At 36.6% G+C, this 21,034-nt stretch overlaps 1 protein-coding gene and 2 pseudogenes across 1 annotated transcript; 1 reads left to right on the top strand and 2 right to left on the bottom strand.

Annotated features, from left to right (window-relative positions):
* Positions 1–2,851: 2,851 nt before the first annotated feature.
* On the top strand, positions 2,852–9,136 carry LOC145614963 (uncharacterized). The gene is made up of 5 exons (XM_081670041.1): positions 2,852–4,229; positions 4,333–5,111; positions 5,199–5,288; positions 7,463–8,224; positions 8,481–9,136. Exons 1-5 carry the CDS (start codon positions 4,139–4,141, stop codon positions 8,589–8,591), a joined length of 1,833 nt encoding a protein of 610 aa, XP_081526167.1. The 5' UTR covers positions 2,852–4,138; the 3' UTR covers positions 8,592–9,136.
* Positions 9,137–10,533: 1,397 nt separating this feature from the next.
* Positions 10,534–11,614, bottom strand: LOC145613535 (glucan endo-1,3-beta-glucosidase pseudogene; annotated as a pseudogene).
* A 7,828-nt stretch (positions 11,615–19,442) lies between these two features.
* LOC145613534 (glucan endo-1,3-beta-glucosidase pseudogene) lies at positions 19,443–20,682 on the bottom strand (annotated as a pseudogene).
* Between the last annotated feature and the right edge of the window lie 352 nt (positions 20,683–21,034).

Raw genomic sequence — 21,034 nt, 5'->3', positions numbered from 1 at the left:
ATGAAAAAGAGTGCAAATGACATTATAAGCTAATTGACAACGAATGTAGGCAACACCTGTGTTTTGAGGCAAAGAATATTGTGTTGTGAGTTTTATTCATGACATGTGTTTTTTTGGGCGACCAACAAAAGGTATGTAAAAGTATGTGAATTCACAAACAATTTATTAGTAACGTGTGTGTCAAATTGAGCAAGGATATATAATAAATAAATGGCTTAATGGGGTACACAAATTCACAATACATAAAGATATATGATTATCATCAAATGAAGTGTACATGAACACACACACCTTGTGATGAGAATTAGGTTTATCCCTAATCGAACATTAATTATTGATTATCTTATTCATCAAATAAAGTCTTTCTCTATTCTTACTTTAAACAAAATATAATGTAGATAGAAATTGGAAATTGCCCGCATACCTATTTTGGTAAGATAACTCAACCTGTCACCCATTACCTATTTGTTATCTAAATCATCAATCAAAATCCTCTTAGCCATTGAATAAGTAGTTTAATGAATTTATTGATAACAGTGTCGGATTGAAGGGTATTAGGTGGGGTCCCTTGACCCCACTTGAATATAAAATAAAAATAATTTTTTTTGTTATAAAAATTACTTATTTTTTTAACCAAATGACCCCATTAAAATCTATCAAATGTATTCTGATCACATTAAATATTTCTTTTGGATCTGCCACTGATTGATGAATCAAAATTGTTAGTCTTTTTCTAAAGTAGGTATTTAGGTAATGATGCGAATTAAACCAGGTTTGGATATTAGCGTCTCCGCGATTAAGGATAAGCCTCATTCAATAAGATTTTTCGACTTGAATATGAAGAAAAACAACGTTTCGAAATTAATTCACACGAACCAATTTCACAATCTTGATGTCATGAACTCAAAACACATCTATTTTATTGTTGGTTTCCTACCCTTGTTTATATGATTGATTATACATAATAGTATAATCTAGAAAACCCAAAACTAATCAACTTACAAAATGCCTAAGATCAAATCTAAACAAAGATTATTTTTCCTAATCACTTTACCCAAGTAAAACACACAAGGAAAACAATTTTGGGCTTCTAACAATTAATACACACTGGGAGGATAATTTATACACCAGTTCGTCTTCATGAACTCAAAAACATCGTGTGTACGCTTGTAAAAGAACAAAGTAATCTTTGTAGTACTGACTGAATAACCCATTTAGGGGGTGTTTGGTTCAAGCATAATAGGTATATAAGGTAAGGGTTTAGAATGACCAAAACCCATACATTGTGTTTGTTTTTAGAAACCGCCAAGGTATGGGTTTTTGAAACCCAAGGGGGGAGGTGGGTATGGCTCATACCCATACCTTTAGGTTTAAAATTAAGGGGTGTTTGGTTCAAGCATAATAGGTATAAGGTATGGGTTTAGAATGACCAAAACCCATACCTTGTGTTTATTTTTAGAAATTTCATTTTTCAAACCCATACCTCAAACCTCCAAGGTATGGGTTTTTGGAACCCAAGGGAGGAGGTGGAGATGGCTCATACCCATACCTTTAGGTTTAAAATTAAAAGAATAACGATCATTCCTACATAAAAACCAAACACATGAAATCAAGTATCAAGTTCCAACTCAATACTACCCAGGTTTCATTCCTCATTCCAAACTCATACCATTGTTTGAACCAAACGCCCCCTTAAAAGAATAACTATCATTCCTACATAAAAACCAAACACATGAAATCAAGTATCAAATTCCAACCCAATACCACCCAGGTTTCATTCCTCATTCCAAACCCATACCATTGTTTGAACCAAACGCCCCCTTAACATCGACCGAGTAACCCCTTTAACACTAACGAAATAACCTTTGAATCACTAATCAACCACATATAAGAATTTGTGTTCCTATACAGATAAGATGAATAAAGGGTTAGCTACTGTTTATCATCATTATTATTATTATTTTTTTATTTTTTTTGGGTTGGTAAGGAGAAGGGTCCTACCGAGTCGGAACCTCTCACATGTCCTCCCGCCCAGGATAAGTGAGCTAGACAATTTGGAATTGTGGGTGGGGGGGGGGGAAGACAAGGGAATCCCACTCCTCTAAATTATCACTAGTGGGGATTGAACCTCCAACCTCATGGTTGGAAGGTACTCTCCTTTCCACCAGACCAAGCTTGGCTTGGTGTTTATCATAACTAGAGCATACATGTGCAAAGCACGGGATACATTATACATTATTACCTAAAATGATATGTTGGTGGTAATAATAAAATTTTTAAATAGTGGGATGGGTAGGGTAGTTATTGGTGTTTACAATTTTTTTTAAAAAAATAATAATAAAAAAAAATGTGATCAACATAATTTGAGTGATTGTGGTAAAACGACTGTACAATTATATTATACTTCCTCCGTTTCTTTTTACTTGGAACACAGCCTTGTGGCACGTGTTTTGAGGTCGGGTTTATGTAATGTAAACGGATAAATTATTCGTTATAATTTTTACAAATGATACTTAACCCTATTTTAATCTTCGTGTAAAAATTATATTGATAAAATCGCTCATTTACCCTCACTAATCATCTCCTAAAACTGCGTGCCTAAAAGGTGTGTTGCAAGTAAAAGAAAACGGAGGAAGTAGATTATTAGAGTAGTCAAAATTTCCATCAAAATTAATGTACATTAGGGGATAAATGAGCTTCCTCATATAGTTCTAGTTGTTGAAAAAATGAAAAAAAAAAAAAAAAAAAAAAAACTCCATGAAAATGAAGTAGGGGATTACGAAGAGACATGTGGTAACCAAACTACGGAGTACATACATACATAACCTAAAACAAAGAAATTGCCCTAATTACCCAAAAAAAAAAAAAAAAAAAAGAAGCAAAGTCCTATAACCTTCACAAATTCTCTCTCTCTCGGCAAAGAAGGTGGTTCTTCATACGCTTTGTATCCGTTTTTCATTTCTCTGAGAACTGCAATTTCTCTCTTTCTCTCTTTCTCTCTCCTGCCTTCCTTCCTTCCCCTCTTTTATTTTCCCTCAACCTCTTTCTCTCTCCTCTTTCGTTTGCGATACCAAAATCATAAACCAAAAAACAAAAAAACCCTAATTTCATCGTCTTCCTCAAACTTCTGGGTTCTTCCTTCAACTTCTCTTCACTTTTACTTTCGCATTCACAGAGATTTTTCAATCAGACTTTTAACGCTGTTTACTTTCGTCTTTTCGTTTCGATTTCTGCTGCAATTATTCGGCGTTTTTGAGGTTGGGATTTCGGGATTTTCTCTCTTTCTCTCTCCTGCGTTTGTTTTTCGTTTAATTTTTTGAATTTTTAATAATTTCTGGTAATTTCGGATTAATTTGTTAGGGTTTCTGTAATTCGTATGCGTTATTGTTGATTATTTCGGGTTTTGTTATTGGGGCAGTGGTGAATTTTAATAATCTGGGTATTTTGTGGTTTGAGGGTTTATAAAAGTGTGGTATTGACGATACATTTTGTGGCGGATTGAAATTTGTTTGTTGGAGAAAGTGATGAGGGTCTCATAAGTGTGCTTCTTTGTGTTCTGCAAATCCATCTTTTTGTTCTTCAAAGATGGAGGAGTAGAATTGCGTATTGCACCAATTCTCTAATGCCCCATTGTTTCTCTTTCGGCGAATGGCATTTTTGTTTGCGCCTCCATTGATACTCTTGGTGTGGGTCGGTACTTGTCTTCGCCTTTGGTTCCTTTATTGACTGTAGGATCGCCACAATTAGTTTTCAAAACCCTAGTTTTAATTGTACAGGAGGGTAGCTGTCCCAATTCATTTTTGATTTAGCATTGTTCTGGACAATAAACCCAACATCGCATTCGAGTATTAACTGTTAGCTCTGGAGATTGTGATAGAAGAGTTGTTTTGTGGGAATTCATAGCTAAGAGTTATTGACTCTAATTGTAGTTTTGAACCTGGGAATAAAAAATTGAAGTCGAGTAGGATATTTGGTTGGAGATTGTTATTTTAGGTGGTTGAGAAGGGTTGATGGTGCCAGCTTCATATAGGTTAGTATCTACAAAAAGAGATTGACAGAAGAAGAATTAGAAGAAGAAGAGAAGGGAAGTTCATCAGAGATTCCGTTGGTACGTATATTAACATGTTCAGCTCCTGTTATGGACAAAAGTGAACCCAGTTTAGTTCCGGAATGGTTGAGAAGCACTGGAGGTGGGACTTTGAACCACCAAGTTTCATCTTCAAAATCAGGTACTTGTTAGGAAGCTTGTTTGTATATAAGTGTGTTGGTTTTATTTATACACTTGAATGCTTATAACTGATATTCCTTTTATATGTCATGTTTTTCTGCTAGATGGTCCATTGTTAGCACTTCCGAAAAGAAATAGGAATTTGAATAGCAGCAGTTACTTAGATGCACCCCACTCCTCTGTTTTAGAGCGGAGCTCATCAACTAATTCTCGAAGAATTTCGAGCAGCAATGGCTCCATTAAGCAAGATAAGAACCCTTACTCGCCCTCATTCAGAAATTCTGCCAGAAATCACCGTGCCAAAGATAGAGAAAAGTTAGGCAATCCTGATAATTGGGATTCCGAATATTCTGATCCCTTGGCAAGCATTATTGGGGGAAGGTTTGAGAAGGACACTCTTCGACGTTCTCAGTCTATGATCTCTAGAAGGCCAGATGAGCTCATGCAACGCAGATCTGTCCCGGATTTGAGAAATAGAGGCCATAACATGAACGGCAGTGGGAATGGAACCATTGGTAGTCCTTCAGCTGGCACCCAGAAGGTGTCATTTGATAAAGATTTCCCGTTGCTTGGAACTGATGAGAGGCCTTCAACGCCTGATATAGCCAGAGTACCATCACCCGGAATGAGTAGGGCTGTTCAGAGCTTGTCCATTGGCACCTCTCCATTGATTGGCTGTGAAGGTTGGACATCAGCTCTTGCTGAGGTACCTGTGGCACCCAGCACTAGCATTGTCGCTTCCCCTAGCTTGCAGCCAACTCCTTGTGCTGTTGGTGGTCCACCTTCTTCTGCTTCAACCTCAGGTGATGCAGGTACTCCTAATGGTCTGAATATGGCTGAAGCATTGGTGCAGGGTCCTGTGCGGCCTCAAAATGTACCGCAGGTATTAATTTTGTTCATTTCTTGACGGTACTGGTTTCATATTTCATGTAGCATTGCTGAATAGTGATGCTATTAATCTGTTTTGCAGCAAGTTGTTCCGACTCAGAGGTTTGAGGAATTGCCTTCAGTGGGATCCAAGAAGCTGATACCTATGACCTCCTCGATGCCTAAAAGCTCGGTAATACTTTTTTTCTAAGCTTCATATTTTTTTTTTCTATAAAGAATTTGGTACCAGGTGCTCTGCAATAAAATCTGTTCGGCATGCAGCAAAATCATCTTAGTTAGTTTAATGTGGGAAACCTGGTAGCTGTGTCTATTTTCGTTGTATGATAATTTCAGTAATGAATGCCTGTTAAGTTGGCTGCTAAACAAAAATTAAATGGCTGAGAAGGGGCAATAAGCTACAAATGTATACAAGGGTGTAAAGTTAATATAGGTATTTTAGGGCGAATATGAAAAACTATTCTCTTAAATCTATTAGTTTAGTTTCATTGATTTTTCACCTATTGCAATGTTCATTTAAAATACTAATGAAGAAATCCAGCAAAAATACTAATGTTGTGCTGTAGGACAAAGGTTTGCTGTAGTTATCCTTAAGTGCGAAACCTGATTGTTAAGAAGTGTGGCATTTACCAACTTACTGCTTCATTTACTTTGTTTTCTAATAAATCTGTTCTGTATTTTATTTGAATACTATTACTATGTTTATGTTAATGGGCTCTTCAAAGCATGCTGATGTAGATGTTGAAACTTTATTTTCTATTGCCACTCAATCCTATTTGTTGAATTGTATTCAGATGCACATGCTTGTTTGTTTAGAGAAATTTGATGCATGAGGTTTACTATTACGGCCCGTTTGGTAGGTGGCCATAAATGATGGTAATGGGAATGAATTTGTATGTAAATTTGTTAGGAAATTCAAAGTTCATTTTCATGGACTCATGGTAATGCTAGCTCACCCTTAATTGACCATTTTTCAATAGAAGTTTTCATTCCCACCTAATACCTCCTCGGCTCCTCCCAAGTGGTAATGGAAAATAATGAAAAACACGATGAAAACACATGCTTGAGGATGGAATTGCACTACCATGGGAATTACAATGTTAATCACCTAGCTACTTGTTAGGGGTATATGCGTTCAAATATGCTGTGAAGTTAAGCTTTATGTTTTTACTCTCTCCCCCTATCCCCTTTGCCTGATTTTTTTTAGTGGATTACTGCATCTATTATAAATACACAGTTTATGAGATTGCTTGTCACAAGACTCACAACTGTTGTCTCTTTCCATTTTGTTGTCCAGTTCTTATAGAAGTTGGCTTTTAAGCTTAGTTATTTTTCCTTTTTAGTGGCCATAATGCAATGTCAAACTTATGCCTCTAAATAATTTCTGTTAAAGGGTCAGACAGGATCTAGCTTCTAAGATTTGCATGATTAGTTTATAACTTTTGTGAGTTTGAAGTGTCCTGTCTTATAGTACATTAGGCTCATGTGGTACATTAGATAGTACATTAAGCATCTGAGAGTTTAAAGTGTCCACTCGTCCAGTCTAGATTAATTTCATTAACATTTATTTTCTTTATTTTGTATTTTGGTTGGGGTGGAGGAGCTTATGAGGTTTGTTTCACCCTTATAATTACTAATTTAAGGCTAGAGCCTAGAAGAGTCAAGATGTGCTTTAGATTATGGCATTGTGGATTTACAATTTGAATTAGTCTCTTGTGGTCAACCTTGAAACTAGTGGAGTAAAACTGTTTTTTTTTTTCTCCATATAGTACTAGTATGGTAATCCTGCCTGAATATTATCTATTTAGCTATATGACAATCTTTCTTCAAGTTTAAAGATTGATTAAGGCTTTAGTGTTTGTTTTAGACTATCAATCGTCTGTCAACCATACTGGAAGTCTAACTAAGTTTTTTCCGATAGCTGCATTAATTTTTGAATTGAGTTACTGTATGAGTGTTCCTGTCTGGCTATTGTTTACCTCTTAGCATTGCATTGGGTGGTGGCGCTGTATGACCTAACTACATTATTAAGATTTGGTGAGTCTAGATAGTGCTTGGTGTCGTCTTGTTTTGGGTGGGTCCCACCGGTCTGGAAAGACTAAGGAATTTCATAGTTGGAAGGCAAGAGCCTTTATGTTTGCTTGTGTGTGTCTCATATTTCTTGTTTCTGCTCTTGCTTTATATACGATGGTGTGAATTGGACTGACAATACAAATAAGTTTGGGTGGAGGGAGTTTTCTGTTAGGGAACTGTTGTCTACTCGTCTGTTTGATAGTGCCTGTTTCAATACAGTGCTTGCTCATGTCTAATAGAGGAATATGAGTTAACTTGAAATCCCCTTTCCTGCAGGTACTTAACCCATCTGATAAGCTGAAACCTAAGACAGCTGCTAGACCAAATGAAGGTGTGGCTGGTCCTAAGAATGGGCAGCAGCAAATGCCATCATTGCAACCTGGGAGTCAAGTTGTCCGTGGTGGGAGTGGCCGAGCAGATGGTTTAAATCCATCTTCTTCAAAGCTTCTATTGCTTAAACCTGGGCGAGAAAAAGTAGTTTCTCCTGCTTTGAAGGATGTTCCTGCCCAAGCAATGAAGGCGACAACTGCTGTTAATGGTCCATCTACTGGCTCTAATCCAGTTGCATCTCTTCCTTCTAAGAATCCTTCTCACCTGAAACATTCTAACAGTGAGCGTAAGGCACCTGCTTATAACATGAATGGTGCTCAAGCGGTGGACAAGCGGCTGTCCCATGCTCAACTTCAGAGCCGAAATGATTTCTTTAACTTGGTGAGGAAGAAATCTAAAGGTGGTGCTTCATCTGCTGCCGTGGATGCTGCTTCAGTTGTCTCATCTATTGTGCAGAGTTCTGGTGAAGAGAAGGAAGTGGCCTCTGGTCCAACCAGTCCCACTGATAATAACAGTGAGGTGAATTGTAACGGTGGTTCTTGTGACTTGGCCGAGAGCTTTTCAGACCAAAGAGGGAGTGATTTGAGTCATCATGAACTCATCCATCCAGAGGAAGAGTTGGATTTTTTACGTGCTCTTGGTTGGGAGGATGATGGTGGAGATGATGAAGGCCTTACACAGGAAGAGATAAATGCATTTGTCGAAAAGGTAATTTATTTCTGCCTTGTATTAACGTAGCTACAACATTATCCTTTAACACAGTCGATTACAACCCCACCACCTACCCACGAGTTTAACTTGTATGTCAAGTATTGTTAATTTGAGTGTCGTCATCAATTGTATGTCGAATACTTCAAACCACCATCCCTAATTCTGTGAGCAGGCTGATTGTAGAGAACTGCATATAGTTCCTTAAATTGAAATTTCAACAAGCTGACAAAATTTTTAATGGGTTTTTTTACAGTACATGAAATGGAGACCGGAATCGAAGCTGCTTCAAGGCTTGCAGTTAAAGATGGAATTAAATTCTCCAGCTTCATGCTCTACTGGTGCTTCCTCTGATTCTTCGCTGTGAAGACTCAATTTTTGATTACTATACTGCTTCAGAAAAATAGTGAAAGGTAGATTTTTTTGGGTTTCTGCTTTGCTTTGTTTTTGAATGGGAAAGCTGATCTGGTGAGAAGGATATGATAGAAAGAAAGTGGGTGTCTAGTACTGAACTGAGCGAACTTGGTTTTGCCATGCAATAATTTCTGGCGCCTCATTCTGCCATTCTGGAGTTGCTATCTTTTCTTGGCCATGATGACGGAGGGTGGATGATAGGATTTATTTTGTTTTGTGACGGGAGTTCTTAGAAAATGTTCAGAATGTGAAAAGCTTATGGTTTTTGATCAGTTTATGACAAAAAGTACAATACTAAGAGCTTTTGGTTTTTAAATTCTGTACATGCTCATATTCCCATTCTTAGGATGATTTCTAATGCCTTCCTGTTGCAATGATCTAATTGCTTGCACGTGAAAATGAGATGAAGTTTAATTGCTTTCTTGTGCTTGTACCATCATATTGCAGAATAATCAACAGGAAATAAACAATAGAGTGTAAATTCTTTTGGGTTCCTAATATGGGGTTTTCAAAATACTTTGGAATTCCAGGATTTCTAATTGTCATCCACTGTTTGAAAAAAGTCAGTATTCAAAGTATATTCTTTCTCGAAAATACATTATTACCTAATTGGATGGTTAATAGTACTCTGTAATCAATACACAATCATATACTCCGCAGAAAAAAAATGTGAATTTGGAACTTTGCATGAGATTGGAATCAACAGTTGGATGGGGAGGGGAGCAGGTTTAGATAAGTAGAGTTTGCTGTAGCGGTAGATGCGGAAATGATAGAGAAGTTTGTAGATCTCCCATGGCTGACTCCAGTGGGAAAAGAGGGAAGTGACAGTTTGTTTGAGAGAGATAGAGAGAAGCTCCCATGGCAGTGTTGGTGGCGGAGTGGTGGTTATGGTGGATGATAGAACATACGTATAAAAAGGGGGGAAATTTCTTGAGAATTGAAATGACCATTAGGAATTCTGTGTATGTATGTCAATTTCAATTTTCCGGGCCTTTACAAGTCATTCTTGCATTTGTGTCAAATTCTGTGTTTCAAATTCTTGGTTAACCAAAGATTTGACCAATACTAAAATTTGATACGGAGTATGAATTATCTAAGCTGACCATCAGGAAATTTGAATCTGATTTTAGCATGTCTTGTATATCACATCTTTAATTTTCAATTTTTGTTATGTAAGAGAGGATTAATCGGGAGTGCTAGATCAGTTCTTAAGAAAAATCTCAAGCCATATTCACCATGTTTTAGTTTGATTCGTCATTTGTTTTGTTATTGCGCGAAAGGTTTAATTGCTGGTATTGTCTCATGATCTCTCACTACTCACTCGATCATGCTGCCTTCTGTTGTTTATGTTGGTATTCGTCTTTCATGTAAAGCTAGTACCACATTGTTTAACATTCAAAGTGTCTTTGATCCCTCAGGAGGAGCCTAGAATGTTGAATAGTTCTAGTCATTGTGGTCAAAGTTGCCCTATATCTGGGTGAAATTTGTGCCATGTTTGTGGAACTGTGCGCTTACATATTTTCATTTGTTGAATATGGTTTTGTTTGACAGTTGTTTTTATTTGTTGAATTTTCAATGCCAACATTTTAGATCAAGTCTTGAACATTGGAAGTTGCTCAATGTTTACGGTCTGTTTGACATGATACCATACCCTTTCTTAGTCTGTTTGTACACCTTCAAAATAACATACGAACTATTTCAAAAGACGGACATACAGAAGACAAAAGAATCAGAGCAATCGAAAATATTTTTGAAGCCATGGCGAGCTTTTAAGCATCTTCAAAATTAAATTGTCAAGGGATACACAGGTTCCTTGTTTGCGTAATGTAACCCCCAATTTTGCTCAACTCCAACCGCCTTCAAATTCTCATTGAACATAGATGATATGAAGATATCTAGAACAGTTGATACCCAGTCTCAGACACTACTAGTGCTACATTGCTCCCACCAAATCTATCCGAGGCAGCGTAAATTGCATCCACCATAGCCTCAAATAGACTATAGTACTGAGTGACTCCATCCACTATAGGTTGCTTTGCACTGAAAAGTGCATAATCTAAAGTTATGTTGTAAGGATTTAAAGCAAAGACGTAGTAAGGGTGCACATTGATTAGCAGCGGGTTATTTGTACCTGCTAACCATGTGATAATGCCCTGCATATCTGCACTAGCATCGTTACTGAAGCTCGCAGCAGAAGAAGGGGAAGCAACTCCTAAGACTTTGGCAGCATTTACTGCTGTTGAGATTTTGATATTAACAATATTTGCCGAATTAAGGCCACTCAGTATATTGTTCATTGCTTGAGGGATGAATTTAGCCTCAGGGCTTGGCACCATCTCATTGCCTAAAATGATCCATTGAATATCCACATCTTTGATGTAAGGGACAACATTGTCGTAAACCCACTGTGTAGCAGTGTTTACGTTCATTGCAATGTTCGATACATCATCGTTTTTCACTCCTAGGGAAACTTTAATCTTAGACCCTCTTAGAGCATTGAGAACATCTGTATTTGGCTCTAGCATTCTCAAGAGAGGAATGTTTTCTTTCTTGTAGAGTTCTATCACATCATATGCTGTTGGAAGATTGTCTCCTTTGAATCCGTAGTTGACTCCAATAGCAGCACCTATTTGCATAAACAAGTTCAATACCAAACAATATACATTAGTGATGACAATTGACAAGATACATGTGACGTCGACCCAATACTTTGGGCCTGAATATATTTTCCTACTGGGCTTATAGGTATACACATGCAAACGAGTAAACAACCAAGATGCAATTATATGAACGAGATTTGATTACAGGCTATAGCATATAGAACTTCGGTTATTTTATTCATGCTATCTCCTAAATTTGAACTTGAATTTCGAATAGTTTTGGTAACTTACTTGTCATTTGCAGTTGTAGATTGATGATCACAGTAATTGGCATTACCATGAAAAGGATCAAATGAATCCTGAAAAAGAGCTCCATTTCCTATAGTTTGACGAATAGCTTCACCAAATTTATGAATTATAATTTCTTTAACGGAGGAAAGGTGCGCAATTGCTAATAGTGTCCTTACTAATTTACTTTGGCTTATATAATAGAGATATTCGGAGTATACACAATTACATAGAGCCCTATCTGATCTACACCAATAATCACACAATCACATAATTGCTGGAGTAATTAATCATCATTTACACCTAGAATCTTCTTGGATGGTATTCTTCATAAAGTTGCGATTTATTTCCTTATTAACGGAGCATACAGACAATAAAGTATTACTTCTAATTAATTTTTGAGATATACTTTGATTTCTTACTTGTTTATGTCATAAAGTAATAATATTAATTTTTTCCGGAGTACTTAAAAAGAAAGTCCGTTTTCATACTTGTAATTATTTGAATTTTACAACTTTTTTAAATTTTTTTTTATTTGAATTGTAGGCTATATAATCCACGCTTTTGAGAAAATTTTGAGGTTTTGGGGCTCGGTGGCGAAAAGCCTTGAGACCCTAAGGGATACATATCGGGGTCATATAATGCCATTTGAAACCATATATAATCATTATATATTATCATAAACGTCCGTGGTAGGCTTGATTTTATGAAATTGGTGCAAGTTGCGAACGTATAAAATGACCATTTCAGTACATATTGGATGGTTCCACTGACCCAATTAGACTCCCGGAGGGTATTAGGGACCATGGTAAACATCTCAGCAATTTTTATTTCCGGGCGAAAAAAGGTTTAAAAAATTACAAAATTGAAGGCTATAATCCACACTTTTTGAGGAAATTTTGAGGTTTCGGGTAGGGGTGAAAGTTCGGTATTCGGTTTGGATTACACCCCAAACCGAATCCAAACCGAATTATTTCGGTTTCGGATTTTTGAAACCGAATCCAAACCGAATTTGGATTCAATCCAATCCAATCCAAACCGAAATAATTCGGTTTTGAGAAATGAATCCAATCCAAACCGAAATTTTATGGGCTGTTGTATTGGGCTAAAAATCTGGGCTTTTTATTGGACATATAATTTTGGGCCTTTTGAAGGCCTAAATTTTGTACCTGTTCCTGAACAAAAGCATAAATTTTAAGAAACAACTTTCACAACCATAATCATAATGTCTAGGATTAGTGAATTACAACACTCAAGTCTTGACTAAAAAAAATTGTCCAGCCATAGTAATTAAATTACAGACATTGTCCACATTGAGACATAACAACTTAACAAGTCTTAAAAATAATAAAACAGTCCACATGATAATAAAACAGTCCACAAATCAACAAAGTAGTAGGCAGTAGCTAAAAACATGGCAGATTCATTCTTGGGCTCTTGGCAGCAACTTCATTCAACATGGCAGCTTCATTCTTGGCAGCTAACTCTCAATCAAGCTCAACCAAGTCCGGGTTTTGACCACCAATTGTCATATTCCTCAAGTCTAATAACATTAAAAAAAATAAACAAGTTACATAATATATATGAAATAATGAAAAAAATAACATATGATAATTGTTGTTTTATATTACCTTCTTCAGGATCTTCAACTTCTTGTAAACACTCTTCTATATTAGGAAAGGGAGAAGAACGTAGCCAATTTTGAGCACAAACAAGTCCTTCAACGACCCTCGGAGTTAAGGAGCTCCTAAATGGGTCTAGAACCCTACCACCAGTGCTGAATGCACTCTCAGAGGCTACTGTTGAGATAGGGACAACAAGTATATCACGGGCCATTCTTCCCATTGTTGGAAACCTAGCACTATTAAACTTCCACCACCCCAAAATATCAAAATTTTCAGAATCCTCCTCCGTATCCTCTTCTAAATATTTGTCCAACTCAATTTTTACATCTCCATCTTTCTCACACTTGTGTTTCTTATACTTACTCTTCAATACCTCAATCTTCTTGTGTTTGGGAGAAAATAAGGAATTGTCCATACTTGTGGACATTTCCTCCCTAATCACATCACCAGAAGAAGAACCACGATACTCCTCATACAAAGCATTCAAAGACTCTTTCAAATTATTCACCAAAACAGATGCATGCTTAGAATCATAAATTTCAGTTATCATCCACTCAACATAATCTAACTTATAACGAGGATCAAGCACAACAGCTATAAAAATCAGCATGTTCATTTTCTCCGGATCACCCCAATATTTGTCATATTTCTCCTTCATTTTAGAAGCCATAAGACACATCTCCACATCATCATTTGTAATCATATCTTTCAAAAGGACAGCAACACTCACCAATTCATGGAAAAATATATTGGAAGTCACATGCAAAGACCCAGAGACACGCAAAGTAAGATCATAAAAGGCTTGTAAAAATTCAGAAAACCTTCTAACTGTTTCCCAATCCTCAGAAGTAGGGCAGCCCTTCCCCTCCCTCTCATTTAACTCAATCACATAATGAGGGTCCTCCTCAGAGTACCTCTCAAAAGCAAACTCAAACACTAAAGCAGCATCCAACATTAAAAAGGTGGAGTTCCACCTAGTAGGCACATCAAGGCACAATAACTTTTTAGAGTTGATTTTTTCTTCCACAACACATTTTTTAAACCTTACCAACCTAGCGGGGGATTGTTTGATGAATCTTACAGCTTGTCTCACACGAGTAATAGACTCATTTACAATTTTCAAGCCATCAGACACAACCAAATTCACAATATGAGCAACACAACGCATATGAAGGAACCGACCCTTAAGAACCCCAGCTTTCCAACCATTTATTTTCCTTCTCATATATCCTATTGCGGTATCATTTGAGCTAGCATTATCAACAGTTATGCAAAATACTTTCTCAAGTTCCCAATCAAGCAAACATTTCTCAATTTCTTTCCCAATTTCCTCCCCCTTATGACTTGATAAAGGACAAAAATTCAGAATACGTTTTTGCAAATTCCAGTCATTATCAATAAAATGAACAGTCAAGCACATGTAATTAAATTGTTGAATAGATGTCCATGTATCGGTTGTTAATGAAACCCTTGAATTACACTTTTTTAATACTAATTTCAGCTTTCTTTTTTCAATTAAAAAGGTTTCATAACAATCTTTAGCCACAGTAATTCTAGAAGGGACATGAAATCTAGGCTCCATTACATTACAAAAATGTTTAAAGCCTACTCCCTCAACAAACTTAAAAGGCAATTCATCAACTATAACCATGTAAGATAAAGCATTTCTAATTAAAGTCGGATCATATTTCACATAAGACAATCCACTAGTACCACCACTTTCATTTTTACTACTTTTGAAAGACAACAAACTTTGTTTTGAATCTTTAGGAGTATTATAGGGATACTTACGGCATCTATTTATATGAGCCCACAATGGACTAGTGCCATTTCTCTTTGTACCACACTTGTATCTCATACCACAGTACTTGCAACGTGCTTCCATTCCAGTGGGTGTTTCTTCCTTGATAAAGTGCTCCCAAACCTCGGAACGATCCTTCATTCTCTTCCTCTTGGGTTTGGATTTTTCATTGTCAGATTCATGCTCCTCAATAGGGACATTCCCTTCAACATTACCCATATTTGTGGACATTCTGATAATTTGATTTAAAACAGAAAAAAGAAACCATCACCATCAGTCCATCACAACAACCACATTATATTCAACAAGACAAAAACTAGAACAATCAATCTATCAAACAGAGGCTATTAAAAACCAACGATTTTTATGCAAATCTATGAAAAATAATCAATCTATGAAAAATAATCAATCTATCAAAAAGAACAATCAATCTATCAAACAGAGGCTATTAAAATAAGCAATCTATCACAGTATTACCAATTCGAACATAATACTATAATAGAACATCATATATGCATGCTTCTCCAAAATAACAAAGAAACACAACTATTCAAAGGAATATCAGCAATTCAAACATAACAAAACATGAAATTCGCCAAATCGAAAAGAGAAGTGAAATCTGAAATGAGTACCATGAAATTCGAGCATACCTTTGAGGCTTTGACTCACTGAGAACGAACACTGGAACAGAACACAAGTTCACTGAGGTGGAACGGAACACAAGTAGTGGAACGGAACACAAGTAGTGGTGGTGAAGTGGTGGATTGGTGGTGGTGGACGGACAGAGTGAGGTGGTGAGGGAGAGAAGAGGGAAAATCTAGGGTTTTAGTGAGGGAAAGAGAAACGGCTGAAAGGGAAAAAGGAAAAGAGGGGACGAAAATATTTAGGGTTTGAGTATATATATGTAGGAAAATGGGCTAAGATAAGTGGGCTTATAAATTTCGGTTCGGTGTTCGGTTTTCGGTTTTTAGAATCCCAAAACCGAATCCAAACCGATATAATTCGGTTTTCATTTTCTCAAACCGATCCAAACCGAAAACCGAACAAAACCGAACCGAATTGCTTACTCGGTTCGGTTTGGTTCGGTTTTCGGTTTTTATCCAATCTACTTTCACCCCTAGTTTCGGGACCCGGTGGCGAAAATCTTTAAGACCCTAAGGGATACATCTCGGGGTCATATAATGCCGTTTGAAACCATATATAATCATTATATATTGTCATAAACGTCCGTGGTAAGCTTGAGTTTACAAAATCGTTGCAAGTTGCGAATGGGTAAATGACCGTTTAATGGCATATTGGATGGTTCCACAGACCCAATTGGACTCCCGGAAGGTATTAGGGACCATGGTTAACATCTCGCCAATTTTTATTTCGGGCGAAAAAAGGTTAAAAAAATTGCAAAATTGAATGCTATAATCCACACTTTTTGAGGAAATTTTGAGGTTTCGGGACCCGGTGGCGAAAAGTGTTGAGACCCTATAGGATATATCTCGGTGTCATATAATGTCGTTTGCAACCATATATGATCATTATATGTTGTCATAAATGTACGTGGTAGACTTGAGTTTACGAAATCAATGCAAGTTGCGAACGGGTAAAATGACAGTTTCAGTACATATTGGATGGTTCCACCGTCCCAATTGGACTTCCGGAGGTATTAGGGACCATAGTAAACATCTCGGCAATTTTTATTTACAGGCGAAAAAAGGTTAAAAAATTACAAAATTGAAGGCTATAATCCACGTTTTTTGAGGAAATTTTGAGGTTTAGGGGTCCGGTGGCGAAAAGCCTTGAGACTCTAAGGGATACATCTCGGGGTCATATAATGTTGTTTGAAACCATATATGATCATTACATGTTGTCATAAACGTCCGTGGTAGGCTTGAGTTTACAAAATCGTTGCAAGTTGCGAACGGGTAAAATGACCATTTAATGGCATATTGGATGGTTCCACCGACCCAATTGGACTCCCGGAAGGTATTAGGGACCATGGTTAACATCTCGCCAATTTTTATTTCCGGGCGAAAAAAGGTTAAAAAATTACAAAATTGAAGGCTATAATCCACGTTTTTTGAGAAAATTTTAAGGTCTAGGGGTCCGATTACGAAAAGCCTTGGACCCTAAGGGATACATCTCGGGATCATATAATGTCGTTTGAAACCATATTTGATCATTATATGTTGTCATAAACGTTCGTGATATGCTTGAGTTTACAAAATTGGTGCAAGTTACGAACGTGTAAAATGACAGTTTTAGTACATATTGGATGGTTTCACCTACAAAATTGGACTTCCAGAGGGTATTAGGGACCATGGTAAACATTTCGGCAATTTTTATTTTCGGGCGAAAAAAGGTCAAAAAATAAATTGAAGGCTATAATCCACGCTTTTTAAGGAAATTTTGAGGATTTGGGGCCTGGTGGCGAAAAGCCTTGAAACCCTAAGGGATACTTCACGAGGTCATATAATGCCTTTTGAAACCATATATGATCATTATATGTTGTCATAAATGTACGTGGTAGGCTTGAGTTTACGAAATCACTACAAGTTATGAACGGCTAAAATGACCGTTTAAGGGCATATTGGATGGTTTTACTGATCCAATTGGGCTCTCGGAGGATATTAGGGACCATGGTATACATCTCGGAAATTTTTACTTCCCACTAAAAAAGGTTGAAAAATTACAACATTGAAGGCTATAATCCACGTTTTTTTAGGAAATTTTGAAGTTTAGGGGCCCGAAAGCAAAAAGCCTTGAGATCCTAATTGATACATCTCGGGGTCATAATATGCCGTTTGTAACCATATATGATCATTATATGTTGTTATAAACGTCCGTGGTAGGCTTGAGTTTAAAAAATCGATGCAAGTTGCGAACGGGTAAAATGACCGTTTATGGGCATATTGGATGGTTTCACCGACCCAATTAGACTTCCGGAGGGTATTAGGGACCATGGTAAACATCTCGGCAATTTTTATTTACGGGCGAAAAAAGATCAAATAGTTACAAACTTGAAGGCTTTAATCCACGCTTTTTAAGAAAAATTTTAGGTTTTAGGGCCCGGTGGTGAAAAGTGGCAAAATTGAAGGCCATAATCCACCTCGTTGTTCGAGTACAGATTGGGTTCAGATTATTGTCGGTGAAGGTCTGGTCCTCGGGTTCAATTCGTGCCAAATTCAGATCGGATTCAGTTTCAGGTCCGGGTTGTGTGTGAGTCAGGTTTGAGTGGGTTAATAGATGGTACATTCGGGTTCGAGTTAGTTATCAAGATTTTATTAAACCTATATATGAGTAATAGGGAGCAAAAGGTATATAAGCTGAATCGAATTGTGGGTTTACAGATTTGTACTAGTATATAAGCTGAACAAAAGACATATAAATTTTATAAGACCTTCCATGACTCGGGTACAGGTTCTAATTGGGTCGGGTACTAGTTCGGGTTTAGAATGTTGTTGGGTCGGATTAAATCGGTTGACAATTTCTCTCAGGTCGGGTGCAGGTTTGGGTTCAGGTCAAAAAATATTGGATGAAATCGGTTGTTGGTTAACATTAGGTCAAGTTCAGGTCGGGTTATAGGTCGGGTTATAGGTCACTAATTTCACCCCATTGTCTGGGTACATGTTGGGTTCAGATCATTGCCGGTTCAGATCGGGTTCTTGGGTCAAGTCTGTTTTTAACAGCTCTAACTATAACCATGCTAATACAAGTACAATTTTAGACTATAACTTAGATTATAATTCTTATACTTTTACACTATAACCATGATAATTCTTACACTATAACTTATACTTTTTGTTACATGCTTATCTTATCAATGCGTTATTTTAATTTTTAATATAAGTACATTTATTATTATTAAAAAATTAATTTCATATGACTATATATTTCATTAGCCATATTATCAAAGCTAGTGGGGTATATAGATTGTGTAAATGTTAAAGTGCTGCACTCAAAAAAAAAAAAAAAAAAAACTAACAGGAATTTGCAGGATGGAGTATTTATATCAAAGTCTGACTTTCATGATAAACCGGGATGACATGCGACTTACACAATTTCCGTGTTATTAAAAATTCATTGTTACATTTATAATATGATATAAATAAGTTTCATATGAACTGTAATGTACACCTTTTTTTTTTTGTTAGGCAGCTGTAATGTACACCTTATATTAGGCCTTTATGTTTACTTCCCCTTTTAGCTTAATTGTAACGACTTTGTGCATTCTTACCTTGTTAATGAGATTGCTTATTGTTCTTTAACATTTGCTTGATTTTCAGTTGTTTTATATATTTAACAAGAATCGAACCAATTAACAAAGTATAGAAGAAATGGTAAGAAACTAACATTGTGTCATTTCTTATTTGAACATACATAAGAAACACACAAACAAATAAGAATTATTGAAGCCATTGCAGCTTACATAAATTTTCGACGACTTACATAAACTAAACTAATTCTCGTTACAAGAAGTAGAAATTGTTCATGTAAACTTAAAATGTCAATGGATAAACAGGGGTCGCGTTTGGATAATGAAGTCCCCAATTCTGTTCAACCCCTTCCCCCTTTAGATCCTCGTTAAACATAGCAAATATAAAGCAATCTAACAAAGCCGAAGGCCTTCTTGGTGTTCCGGTTGCTTTCACTTTATCAATCAATTTTTGATTATAAGTTTGTGCAATTTGTATATTTGTATAAGGCTCATTTCCTGCAGTAGGCCACCCAGTCTCAGACACGACGACTGCCAAACTTTCTCCTCCATTTTTATCTAAGGCAGCATAGAATGAATCAACCATAGCATCGAATAAGCTAGTGTAAGTGTACGGACCATCAATTACAGGGTTTGTTGCATTGAAAAGAGCATAATTTAATGGTATATCAGTAGGACTAGATGCAAAGGCAAAATAAGGGTACACATTGATGAAAAGAGGGTTGTTAGTACTTTGGAGCCATTGAATTATCGCGATCATAATTTCTTTGGATTCATCCTTGAAGTCCCCTGCAGAGGGCGGGTAAGTAACCCCGAGTACCCTGCCACTAATAGCTGTCGAGACATGAATGCCAGTAAGTTGTGACTCGTTAAGGGCAGCTTGTATGTTGCCCATGGCTTGGGTGATAAGCGCAGCAGTTGGGTCTGCTGACACCAACTCGTTCCCTATCGTGATCCATCCAATGTCCACGTCTTTCACGAAAGGGACAACCAAGGAGTTCACCCATGCCGAAGCACTAACAGCATCCGTAGCAATGATGGGTACATCTGTATTTTTAATTCCTAAGGAAACTTTTAATCCTGACCCTCTAAGGGCATTGAGCACCTCTGGTTTCGCTTCAAATAATCTTAAGAAAGGGATGTTTTCTTGCTTATAGAGGTTCACCACATCGCTTGGTGCTGGAAGATTATCTCCTAGCAGTCCATAGTTAACTCCTACAGCAGCACCTATTTACAAAAAAATCGAAACTAATCAATTCAACACGAAAAATACTCTGATCCAGTAAAGCTGGTAAATTACTAGTATATAAGATAACCAATTCATTTTACAACTTTGTAACAGAATAAAAATAGGTCCAATAAATTTCAGACAAAAGAAATTCAAGTGAAAAAAAATTAGTAACAGATCTCAAGACAAAACATACTAGTTTGAAAAACTTACTTGTGAAATGTGAATGCAGATTGAAGATGATTACAAAAATCATACAAGTAAAATGAAACGAATTCCTCCAGAAGATTTCCATATCAACTTAAAGAGCTAGATTATATCTTCGTTACACTAAACTCGAAAATTTAACTGCGTTACTTTTGATATTGTTTTAACAACTCAATGACATTCATTCATTTAAACATATATTTATACACATCATGCAGCAGGAATAGCTGGAGTTTGTTACTGTAATAATAATAATAATTATCTGAATGCATTGTATTATATGATTCTGTTGATATATTTCCAAATGATGACATTTAACATTTAATTCCTTGTAAAAAGATAGAATTTCTAGTGTATAAAATAAAGACATATAAATGCAAGAGTAGACCAAGTATTATGTATTTATTTGAAGTAGCACGTCATATGGTTAATACAGAGTA

This window comes from Chenopodium album, chromosome 25, assembly GCF_948465745.1.
Source record: "Chenopodium album chromosome 25, dcCheAlbu1.1, whole genome shotgun sequence".
Classification (NCBI taxonomy): domain Eukaryota; kingdom Viridiplantae; phylum Streptophyta; class Magnoliopsida; order Caryophyllales; family Amaranthaceae; genus Chenopodium; species Chenopodium album.
Note: the sequence above shows the minus strand (reverse complement) of the source record. Positions and strands in the feature narration are given on the sequence as shown.

Coding starts and splice junctions, on each gene's coding strand:
- LOC145614963 (XM_081670041.1), top strand. CDS start 4,139: ATGGACAAAAGTGAACCCAGTTTAGTTCCGGAATGGTTGAGAAGCACT. Junction 5,289..7,462: donor CCTCGATGCCTAAAAGCTCG/GTAATACTTTTT, acceptor CCTTTCCTGCAG/GTACTTAACCCATCTGATAA. Junction 8,225..8,480: donor TAAATGCATTTGTCGAAAAG/GTAATTTATTTC, acceptor GTTTTTTTACAG/TACATGAAATGGAGACCGGA.